The following is an 11,762-nucleotide window of genomic DNA, read 5'->3' as shown; positions in this document are numbered from 1 at the left end:
CACCAAAAAAAAAAAAAAAAAAAACCAAAACCCTAAAAATGGAAATACCATGTTTCTGTAACCTCACTACTAAGTCTTTACTCAAAAAAAAAACAAACAAACAAACAAAAAAAACCACTAATGTGAAAAGATATATGCACCCATATGTTTATAGCAGGATTATTTATAAGAGCCAAGATCTGGAAGCAACTCAAGTGTCCATCAGTAGATGAATGGATAAAGAGGGTATGGTATAATGCTATGGAACGGTACTCATAGAAAGGAAAACTTTCCATTTACAACAACATGGATGGATCTAGAGCAGATTATGCTAAGTGAAATAAATCAGAACGTACTATAGGATTTCACTTCTATATGGAATCTAAAAACAAAAGCAAATGAACAACAGCAACAACAGACAGACTCATAAGTACAAAAAATAAACTGGTGGTTGCCAGAGGGGTGGGGAGTTGGGGAGGTAGACAAAAATCTATAATGGGGATGGAGAGTTACAAACTCCCAGGTAAAGTCAGAGTCACAAGCACAGCTGTAAGAGTGCTGACAACACTAACTCCGTCTCTGGCCTTGGTCTTGTCCACATCTGCACTTGACCTCCCTCGGGACTACATGCTGCATGCCCTGAGGAGGTTAATGTATGCCCAGAACCTAGGAAGTCTTGCTCTGACCTTCCCTGAAGAGCACACAGAAGGCCCCATTTCAGATTACTAGTATGTATCCTCTCACGCACAGAGGGCACCACTTCAGATAAGCACCCTGTGACCACACCACCATGCCCCTCACCCTATAAGATTTGGGGGTGAAGATCCGGACTTGGCAGACAATAGCCACATAGCTCGGGGATCCTTTGTCTGCCCAGTCCCCCCAGTAAGTTACCCTGAATAAAACTCTGAACAGTGTGGAGTGGTTTGCTTTGGGTTTTTGGGGTTTGTTTTCATTTTTGTTTTGGTCTTAGAATACCTTCTCAGTCTAGAGTAGATCCTCAATAATATCATATGTTGTATGACACCAGAGCAGCGACACAGGTCGCAGAGAGCGATGTAATGTACGCGATTGTCAAGTCACTATGCTGTTCACCTGAAATTATGTCAGCTATATTTATATTAAAAATAGATGTTAAAATAAATATTTAAAACAAAATAAAAGGCAAACAGACCTACTTTACAACAAAATCTCTACATTGCTGTACAGCTACCATTAGGCAGTCAATATTCCAAGTACTTAAACCTGTTGTACTTCTAGGTCATTTAGGCAAATATTTACTTACTGTATACCAGAATATTCTACTAATGAAAATTGTCAATTAGTGGTAAATAACATACTTACCTTTACTACTCCTCCTTGAAATAACCTAGTAAAAAGAAAAAGTTTATATGATCTTTAAAAAGTCATTATCAACTATAACATTACTTCATTAATGCTGATATTTCTCTAACAGGAAAAGTTGACTTTAAATACAGTAGAAAAAAGTTTAGGAGGTGCCTGCATGGTTCAGTCAATTAAGCATCCAACTCTTGATTTCAGCTCAGGTAATGATCTCACAGTTCTGGAGATGGAGCCCAACATGGGGCTCTGTGCTGACAGCACAGAGCCTGCTTGGGATTCTCTGTCTCTCCCTCGGTCTCTGCCCTTCCCCTGCTTGCGTGCGGGCACGCATGCACATGTGCCCACGTACTCTCTCAAAATAAGTTTAGAGAAATCCTATTTGACCTTCAAGCACCATTAAAATCAGCATATCACCCTTAAACAGGTGAATAATGCACGTATGAAAATTTTTTCTATAGCATTACAGTTTCTATTTCATATATTTTAATAAAATAGGAGTCTTAATAAAACCTATACAGATTTTATAAATAACTTGAAGATTCCTGCAAATTACCAGTGATATCTGTTCAGTAATACATCCACCCCCATCCTTACCAAGGCTGTGTCAAAGAAGTCTTCTGTAACGTTAATCAGGGATGGGTCAGACACTGGATTTGCCATGGTCAGAAATTCTGTTGTTCTTTCAAACCAGGAAACCATGTACACAAGAGAAGAAACACTGTTGCAACCTTCTAGAAGCCAAACTTCAATGTCTATTCAGTAGTTTTGTAATTCTAGCAAAACTAGAGCAAAATAGTTTAAGACTTTTCTAGAACATTTCAATTCGACCTGGCTCTAAGTTCTGCATCTAGAATGCTCCAGAATGAAGATCTTCTGTTACAGAGATACTAAGAAGCTCTTGGATACCAGCAAGAGTTGGAGATTTGGCCAAGATTGATACCAGAAAGTCCTATACAGGGGCTAGTGATTAAAGATGGAGAGATAAATTGAGCCTTAAAATAGTTTTCAAATTAAAAAAAAATTTTTTTAAAGGAGATAAATGAGCCTCCCCAACACAGGAGCAACCCTTGTATCAGAAGCTGTAAAAACAAAACAAAACAAAAACAAAAAAAAAAACCCCACAATATCAAAGGAGATGCAGAATTTGGAAACTGCTCCGGAAGTATGTTAATACGGTAAATATGCCTCAAGCCTTTCTTTTGTCAAAGCTTCCAGCCAATTGGGGTTTTGTTTTTTCTATAGAAACATAGATCCAAGTTGCCAGGATTGGTAGGATTTAAAATAAACTCCTAGAACATTTATTCAAAAAAGTAAAGGCTATCTGTGGACTTTTTTCCTCCCCGCTTAGAAAAAGAGAAAAAAGTCCTGCAGGCATAGTTTGACATCTTCAATTGAAGAGTGGAAGAAGAAGAGTCTGGGATGGAAAACGCGTACAGGAGGGAGGCCTTTGAAACTTGGTCCACTTTGCAGCCAAGAACCCAAAGCACCCCCAGCTGGGGACCAGGTACAAACCAATCAGGTCTCAACCTTGGCTGCACATTAGGAAAACCTGGGGAATTTTGAAACACCCTGACACCTGGGACCCCTCACAGACCCAGGAAGTCAGAATCGCTGGCAGGTGGGACACAAACAGTGCTTGTTAAGGCTTTCCAGAGGATTCTAACCTACAGCAAGGTTGGAGAGCCACCGCTACGTTCCCAGCAATGCTCCTTTCATCTCCCATCAGGCAAAGATCTGCATTAGACTCAGTCATCCACCTTCTGGGGCAAACTTTTCTGACAGCCTAAGAAAGGTCCCTCTATACAATGAAATTCGCCATAATGCCATATTTCCCCCTTTCCAATATTCAGAAGCAGAATTTTATGCTCTTAAGTACATTTTTGTCACCATTCCATTTACCAACCCAAATCCTGTCCCCCTCCCAGCCCACAAAATATATGGAGGATAGCTACAGAGATGGGGGGGGCAACACCCTGGTGTTTGATCAAGACTTGTGACTAGAAGGTCCCTCCCTGGACCTATTATGTGCCACAATACTACATGGTCTAGCAGATTCACAGCCCCCACAGCGGTGGGATTACCAGAAATGAGACAAAAGAGTTATTTACAGATGTAATAGCTACTATTCATTATAAAGATGGTATAAAACAAGTTACTTAATCCTCCAGGATCTTAGGGTACAGGACAAAGCACATTCCTTTCCATAGGAAATTCTTTTTCTAGAGAAATAACTTCTAGTATATTTTGTGCTGACCTGCAAACATAATTGGCTTTAGAAGTACAGAATCCAGTTTTCTAACACCTTTGATAATATCGATTTTCCTTGACCACAGCCTACATGAGACAGAACACGCTGTAGAATGTGTCTACGTTATGGTTCTGAAGTGTCCATCACCAGCTGGAATTCCAATAGAATATGGAAGTTTCTATCTGATTCCAAAACTCCAGTGGAGATTTATTGGATCAGACTCTTTAAATCTTGGAAGGGTATTTTAAAACCTAAATAGGAAATTCAGGTTGGGGTAGATCCTAATTTATCCCCCTTAGGACATCAGCCCATAGTTCAAAGTTACCCCCCTGGGACTTCCTGGTCCATTTCCTTTCAAGTTTTACCTCCTCCTTCCAATTTCCTGACATCTGCACTAGCAAGTGTAGGAGGGAGTTAGGTGGCACTACATGCAAAATGAAATGTATACAATTTGCCAGATCATAATCCTTAGATCTACCCCCGCCCTGCAAACTCTTTTCAAGTCCCTGAGAGGAGTTAGGGAAAGCCTAGTCTTTGCTCAGTCTCCCCCAAAGAGATCTTTATTCCTCCCCACACAGAAGAATTTACAGTAAAAATTAAAATAAAATACAATAGAGAAGCACAGAGCGATATCCCGGAGTCAGTCTGGTTTTAATAAACTTCAGGTACTAGAGTCCAGAGGGTCGAAGGGGGAAAAAAAATAAAAAAAGTTTTTAGAGCCAGCCAGATCACCTTCTTGCCCCTCTACCTTCCCTATCTCCTCACCAATAAATCGGGCATCAAAGGGCTGCAGAATCTCATCTTCTAAAAGAGGAGAGGGGCGCCAAGAGATTTCCTAGTCTGTGTTGCTTCCAGCAACATAAGGCACTCATAATAGTACCCGCTGGTTAACTGCTAAAATCCAGGATACAATTTTACAACTGCATGACTTAGAACGAACAAAAAATGTGTTTTGTCTTTGTGTTTTCAGATTCAATGGATTTTTGAAGTTGGAAAAGTGGGCTGTGGCAAGGGGAAGTATTTGATCCTTTATCCAGGTCCAATGCTGTTACTAAGGTCTATTAAAATAGTTATAGAGCCTTTGGTGAGGGGTGGGGAGTGTAGAATAGCTTACTCCCTACTCATCCTATATTCCCAAGTTAAATTCACCAAGACAATTTACACATGCTATTACAGCACTGACTTGTCAAAGGGAGAGGGGATGACTCCTTCCCACATATTCCCAAAGTGCCCTGCCCAGCACATACATCAGGAAACCTATACAGAACCTGGTTTTTGATGGAAATAGGCAGTATGCATCATTATCCATTTCTTTTCAAATCTGATTTCAAAGGCACAGAAAATACCAAACTAGGTAACAGATTTCAAGCCAGTGTAGATTACCCAAAGCCATACAAAATTAAGAGACACTTATCTTTGGGATCAGTCCCTGCTGAATTAGCAAAGGCTCATCTTCCTTGATGCCATCGATGAAGAATCGCTGAATACATTTCAACAACAGTGAAACATTCTGAAATTCATTTTTATCCAGTTCCTGGGTGTTAGACCACATGAAGATAAAGCCTTACAATGAAAGTTAAGGGAGTAGATCCTAAGAGTTCTCATCACAAGGAGGTTTTTGAATTTTATTTAAGTTCTCTACACCCAAAGTGGGGCTAGAACTCACAACCCCTTCCTTTTCTGAGCCAGCCAGGTGCCCCTTATGACAAGGAAATTCTTTTATTTTCTATCTGTAGGAAATGATAGATGCTATCTAAACTTACTGTGGTAATCATTTCATAATACATGCAAGTCAAATCATTATACCATATACCTTGGACTTACACAGTAATGTGTCAATTATAGCTCAATAATGGGGGGGTGGCAAAGCCTTACAAATAATTACACATTGTTATTCTATCCACGAAACAATACAACTTACTTGCCTTACTTATTGATCTATCAAGATGGTAGAATACAAGATGATTATACTGTTGAGGACTATGGCTTGCTCTCTCTTGAAAATATTCTTTTATTCTCTGAAATCCTTTATCATGGAAGGCATCAATAATAAGTGATTGAAGCTGGAAAGGTGATGGTTTGCAAATTATTTCCCCCCCAAAGAACATTTCATAGCACTATTTTTATCATTATCAATAGTAATTCAGTGTGGAAATTACAGAGGGCAAATATAGATAGCTATTCCTTGAACAGTAAATAATCATTTAGCCAATGGTGGAGTTTGTTGGTTTAAGATAGTAGTTTGCAATGTAGTTCCTGGACCACCAGCAACATGGACTTCACCTTGGCACTTACTAGTATCAGAAAGTCTAAGGTGGAGGCCATCATGCATGCTAACTTTGAGAGCCACTGACTTAAGGACAATTATACTTAAGTACAGGTTTCTGTGGGAGAAGAAACTTTATCCTCAGTCAGGTTAAATTCTAAAACACTAAGAAATTCAAACCTATTTAACAGCATCATAGATGATCAGAATACAAGAAAATGAATTCAACAACTACAGATGGAAGTTGACTGAGGATGCAACTTGTCATAATAAATGCAATTCTTCTTCTGCCTGAACATTAGGAAGATATACATTTAAATACATATTTGAAGAGACATTTCCTTAAATATCTGTACTATAAAGATAGGATTTTTTCATTTTTAGTTCAGTCCAATCCTACACACTAAATCACCAACATACAATATTATTTCAATAAGGAAGCACTTTAGTGCATACGCTCCCAAATTCCACTTATTTTCACTACTGACTTAAGTAGAAAGGTGGCATTCGAAATTAAACATGTAAACAATTTGTTTTTAAGTTAGCACATTTTTAAGGGAGCTTTTTTGTGCCAGCTGTGTTGAGTGTTCTCCAGATGTGCTCATTTAATCCTTACCACCCTTTGAAGAGGACAGATTCCTTATCTGGGGGTAGCAGCAAGGCTGGGAAAGATTAAGAACTTGCATGAGATGACTCAGCTGAGATTTATAGTCAGATTCCCTGACTCAGAAGCTTAGATCTACTTAAAACTCCACCTGGCTGCCCTGTGCCCAAAATAAATCCAAACCCTTTGTCTTGATCTGCAGGGTTCTTCAGGATTTGATTTTTTTTTTTTTTAAACTGTCAACTTCTGCCTGACCTCTGTACTAAGAAGTCCTCAAAAAAGAAAATTGTGTTTTGCCTCAGGGCCTTTGCATAAGAACCCTCGACTGCTTCCCCCACCACTTTTGTTTTTTCCCCCAAGTTATCTTTTTTTATAGTTTATTGACAGGTTGGTTTATATAATACCCAGTGCTCATCCCCACAAGTGCCCCCCTCCTCCATGCCCATCACCCCCCCNNNGGCCCTCAGTTTGTTCTCAGCATTCAAGAGACTCTCATGGTTTGCCTCCCTCCCTCTCTGGAAGCAGAGATCAGGTAGAAAGTGGCTGACTCCTTGTCATCCTCTGATCTCAGCTTCCAGATCACCTTTTTAGTCTTGTCTTCTGGAACTTTATTTCAAGTAAGACAAGTGCCTCTCTCCACTCGCAATTCTCCATGCAGATACTCTCTTCCTTTCCTTCCTACTCCTCCCCTTTGGTTGGTAACCTGTTTCTGTGGCTTTCTGCCAGGGTGTACGCTCCCTGCAAGCACAAACTGTTTGTTTTGTTCAGTACTGTCTACCTAGAACAGTACCCGGCCCAAGATAGACTAGACTAATATTAGTAGGATAATCGAAAGCATGGCGATAAACTGTGAAAGACTAGGGAAGGAGAAGGAGCAAGGTTTCTCTGCCTCTGGCTGGAGGACTGGAGAAACCCATCGTGCTGACAGCCCCGCAAACACAGAACTAAAAAGGCTGCGCATGCGCACCCTCCCCCACCCTCAGAAGTTAGTTTGATCTTTACATAAAAAGCATCCAGGGCAATTCCTCTCTCATCTTCTTCCTTAACGGACTGGAAAGTATCGTCTTCTTCCTGTGTACAATAAAAAGATTGTTTAGAAAAAGGTTTCAAAGAATCCATTTGCAAGTTTCCATAAAAGATGCTTTAATTTTTAAATTTTATTTTTCGAGAGAGAGACAGAGAGTGGGGAAGGGGCAGAGAGAGAGACACAGACACCAAATCTGAAGCAGGCTCCACAGAGCCTGACTTGGGGCTTGAACTTAGGAGATCTTGACCTGAGCCCAAGTCCCCTGCTGGCAGCTTAACTGACTGAGCCACCCACCCAGAAACCTCCATAAGAGAGTCTCCATAAGAACAAATGGAGAGTTGCTGGAGGGGAGAGGAGTGGGGGGATGGGAAAATGGATGATGGGCATTAAGGAGAGCACCTTGTGGTAAGCACAAGTAATTCTAGGTAATTTACTACTTAAATAAATTAAAAACAAACATTAAAAAAATTATTTCTGAGAGAGAGACAGACAGACAGCGTGAGTAGGGGAGGGTCAGAGAGAGAGGGAGATCCAGAATCCAAAACAGGTTCCAGGCTCTGAGTTGGCGGTCAGCACAGAGCCCGATCTGGGACTCAAACCCACCAACCATGAGATCATAACCCGAGTCAAAGTCGGACGCTTAACTGACTGAGCCACCCCAGCGCCCCAGTAAACTACTACTTAAAAATAATCTATCCAACCTTCTTTAGTACAGTCTGTAACAAATATAGACTATCACAAAAAACAAAGCAAACGTCATTGGAATAAACAGTCACACAAAATAGGCAAATTATACTGACAACGAGGAAACAGAAGGATTTGGATTAATGAACTATTGAGAGTTGGCAAAATAAAGGTTTGGAAAGTAGATTTGAAACCTAGTCAGGAGCTTAAGCCTTAGGTTTCTGACTTAACGAATTTTAAGTCTTCCTCCAGGACTTTTACCGCAACTTCAAGGATCAAATATCAACCACCACCACGAGAGAATTCACAAAACATAGAGGATTGTTACACATTTTCTTCAAGGCCAATCCCTGGGCCTGCCACCTTGGCTTTCACAGCACATTATGCTACATCATCACATAACAGCAGCTCATTGGCTCACCTCAGCCCAACAATTAGAAGTACAAAACACAAAAAAACATACTTTAAGTATCTTCTAGAGGTTTTTAAGTTAATTTTTGTAACGTTTATTTTTGAGACAGGGACCAGAGCACGAGCAGGGGAGGGTCAGACAGAGAGGGAGACACCGAATCGGAAGCAGGCTCCAGGCTCTGAGCTGTCAGCACAGACACCGACGCGGGGCCCAAACCCACGGACTGTGAGAGAGATCATAATCTTAACCAACTGACCTTAACCAACTGAGCCGCCCAGACGCTCCCAAAGAGTTTTATTTTTAAAAAAATAATAAGATCTAGGTTGGGCGCACAGTCCCACTTCTACACAGACTTGACCAAACTCCTTGGACGTCAGCGTTCTTTCAATATTAGCGTCATTATTTCTAGATACGAAAAATTGGGTGAATTCAACGTCCCAAATCCAGACTTGTTTATTTTTGTCACCAGCAGTGTGTTCGGTTAAACGAGTGTCGAGAAGTAGGAGCGCTGGCGGTACCAATCCACCCCCACGTCCGGGGCCCTTTATCCACAGTTCGGGGAGCCGAAAGCCCCAGCGCTTGGGACGAAAGGTCTGGGGCCCACGTGGGTGAATGGACTGCACGGTCTACGCAGCAACAGGGGAAATGGGCTGGGAAACCATCCAGGGCAAATGGAGAAGAACCATCTCATTGCCTTCCAACCATTAATCCCCCAGCCTCCCTTCTCCGAGCCAGGGACCAGAGGCTTCTATCCTGCCTGGTTGCCTCACGGAAAGCCCCCAATAAACTCCCAGGCAAACCTAAGGAGATTGAAACGTTCCAGGGGCCCCCGACAGGCCATTTCCCCCGCGTCCAGCTCGTTTCCCGGGGCGTTAGCTGGTGCCGGGTTTCTGCAACCCCAGCCCGATGGGGCGCACCCCGGAAGCGCGGAGACGAGGCCGGGACTGAACGCGGGCCCGGGACCTCCCAGAGTCACTCACCGCCAGCATCCCGAGGCCCCGCAGCCTCCTGCGTCCTTCCGCCCGGGGTCCGGGAGGGCTGGGCTGCGCGGCGGTGAAGACCCGGCCGGCGGCGAGGACCGCCCAGCCCTGCGCCTTTTGAATCCCAGTCCTCGCCGGGAACGCTCAGCAATTAACCCGCACCTGAAATTTACTGAAGTCCTTGCGTGCGAGTAACTAGCAATCGTCCTCAGGCCACCTGGGCGCGCGCACGCACACCTTAAAACAAAGCGATTTTTCAGAGGATGTGAACAACATCCTGTAAATATTCTTCATCGGCGAAATTCTAAACTGCTGCATTTCCCCTTTGCAGAAGCCGGCAGTTTTCTCTCCACCTTTAGCGGCCGGTTTGGGCTGGCTTTGGCCCATTGATATTGATACGGACTAAAGGTGGACTTTCCGCACACGAAGCTGATTTGTTCCTGAAATTGTGAGACTATTCCTGATATCACAAAAGAAGCTGTTGTGTATTTTTTTAATACTATGGTGTACTCAGTCAAAAACGAAACGAAACAAAACAAAACAAAAATGCAAACAAATATTTTCATCCACTCTGCTTTCTTTCTACCTACTTCCTTTAAAGCGACAAAATGCGTACCAATGGTCGGGTTTCGGCCACTAGTAGCTGTTTGTGTGAACAACCTGGCAAAGGGAAGCTGGACAGGAGTTTTCTTTACAAAAAAAAAACAAACAAACAAAAAACCAAAACAAAACAAAAAAGGAACGAACGAAAGGACCGCTCAGTTCCAAAGGTTCCTCTTGTAAAAATCTGTTTGTGTTATAATTACAAGCTATGAATATTTCATGTCTTGACATTGACCGAAGAAAGTTTTTTACATCAACACCTGATAGAACCGGAATCTCTTGCGAGTGGAAGCCCAGGTCTGTGCATACACTTGTGGTGAGATCAAAGTGATACTTATTTCAGAGATCCTGATAGCTGTTTCCTGGCCAATAGGATGTAAATGTAGTTACACTAATTTACCGATTTTAATCTAAGCCTAGCAAATGCAAAGTCTTCTTCCTTTGCTTTTGAATTAATGGGCTTTTACTAAATCAAAATAGTAATCAAGGAAGAGCCAGCTGTGACACTCAAGTGTTGTCAACCAATAAAAATACGAATGCAGGAAAAAAATTCAAGGATAGTAACAAACAATAACCGAAATACAGTTTAAATGCATTTTATTTCAGAGAATAAAATAAGAATATGATAAACGATTTAATAAAATTAAAGCTTTTTAATATTAGGTAAAAGCTTTATAATCAATCATTTAACAGAATTGGGGTGGGGGAATATATTCTTCCAAACCATATGGTTCTTTTCAAATTTTCAGGAGAAATGTGAGACAATACAATAGACATCACCACTACTTTTTTATTTTTATTTTTCACTTTGACTAACTTTTTTTGCTAACATATTTTATTTACAGAGACATAATTTTAGAGCAACTTAGAATATATACTCTACTTTTTCTCAAACAAAATATGGTAGAGACTATGACATTTCTTTGGACACCAGAGTCTATTTAGAAAAACGTATGTGATTAGCTGACTTGGCTTTAATGTTAAAAATAATATTTGTATTTTTGAAGGGTAAAGATCCTCCAGGAACATTCCAAGATTATAGAGACAAGAACAATTCTAAAAATGTTTACAGGAAGACTCGAAATTAACTTCTTCGTAGTCTCAGAGGTAGTTTTAAATTATTTTTGAAGCCAGGTTTAAGTATTTTTAAGTATACATAGCTTAACCTATCACAATTAATGGACTATCTATTTGTAAAAGAGAAGAATGAATAATTTTAACGTTTGGAAGACAAACAGCATAAGACGCAGCAGAATGACAGGAGTGTCAGACTTTCGGCAGTCGGTTACTATGATGGAAATCTACAGACGAAATCCCTGGGGGAAGAGTGGACCCTCTCTTGGTTTCCTTCTCGACCCTCTTGACTAGATGAGAGTGCTTTCAATCGGAAAGAGAACTTGAGAGGCAGGGAGAGACGGGGGCGGGGGAGGAGGGTGGACAAGCCTCTTCTGCGTGGACTTTACCCTCTGCTTGGGAGGAGAATCCAGCTTGAAAGTAGAGAAAGAAGAAAATTCGTGAAACTGCCCAAACCTGGCATTTTCCGTTACGGGAGTTCTCCGCGGCCAGTGGCTGGAGGCCCCGAAAAGCACCTCACCATGGGATTGACTTTCCTAAC

At 41.4% G+C, this 11,762-nt stretch overlaps 1 protein-coding gene across 1 annotated transcript in view; it reads right to left on the bottom strand.

Annotated features, from left to right (window-relative positions):
* Positions 1-9,553, bottom strand: part of SYCP2L (synaptonemal complex protein 2 like) — a 94,747-nt gene extending 85,194 nt beyond the window's left edge. The window contains exons 1-6 of the mRNA XM_077770007.1: positions 9,545-9,553; positions 7,444-7,512; positions 5,497-5,634; positions 4,986-5,105; positions 1,918-2,022; positions 1,324-1,348 (exon numbers count right to left, since the gene is read on the bottom strand). Coding sequence (XP_077626133.1) covers positions 1,324-1,348; positions 1,918-2,022; positions 4,986-5,105; positions 5,497-5,634; positions 7,444-7,512; positions 9,545-9,553 — 466 coding nt within the window. The remainder of the gene's footprint in view (positions 1-1,323; positions 1,349-1,917; positions 2,023-4,985; positions 5,106-5,496; positions 5,635-7,443; positions 7,513-9,544) is intronic.
* Positions 9,554-11,762: the final 2,209 nt, after the last annotated feature.

Source organism: Crocuta crocuta, unplaced genomic scaffold (genome assembly GCF_008692635.1).
Source record: "Crocuta crocuta isolate KB4526 unplaced genomic scaffold, BGI_CrCroc_1.0 scaffold24, whole genome shotgun sequence".
NCBI classification, from domain to species: Eukaryota; Metazoa; Chordata; class Mammalia; order Carnivora; family Hyaenidae; genus Crocuta; species Crocuta crocuta.
This window is presented reverse-complemented; position numbering and strand designations above follow the sequence as displayed.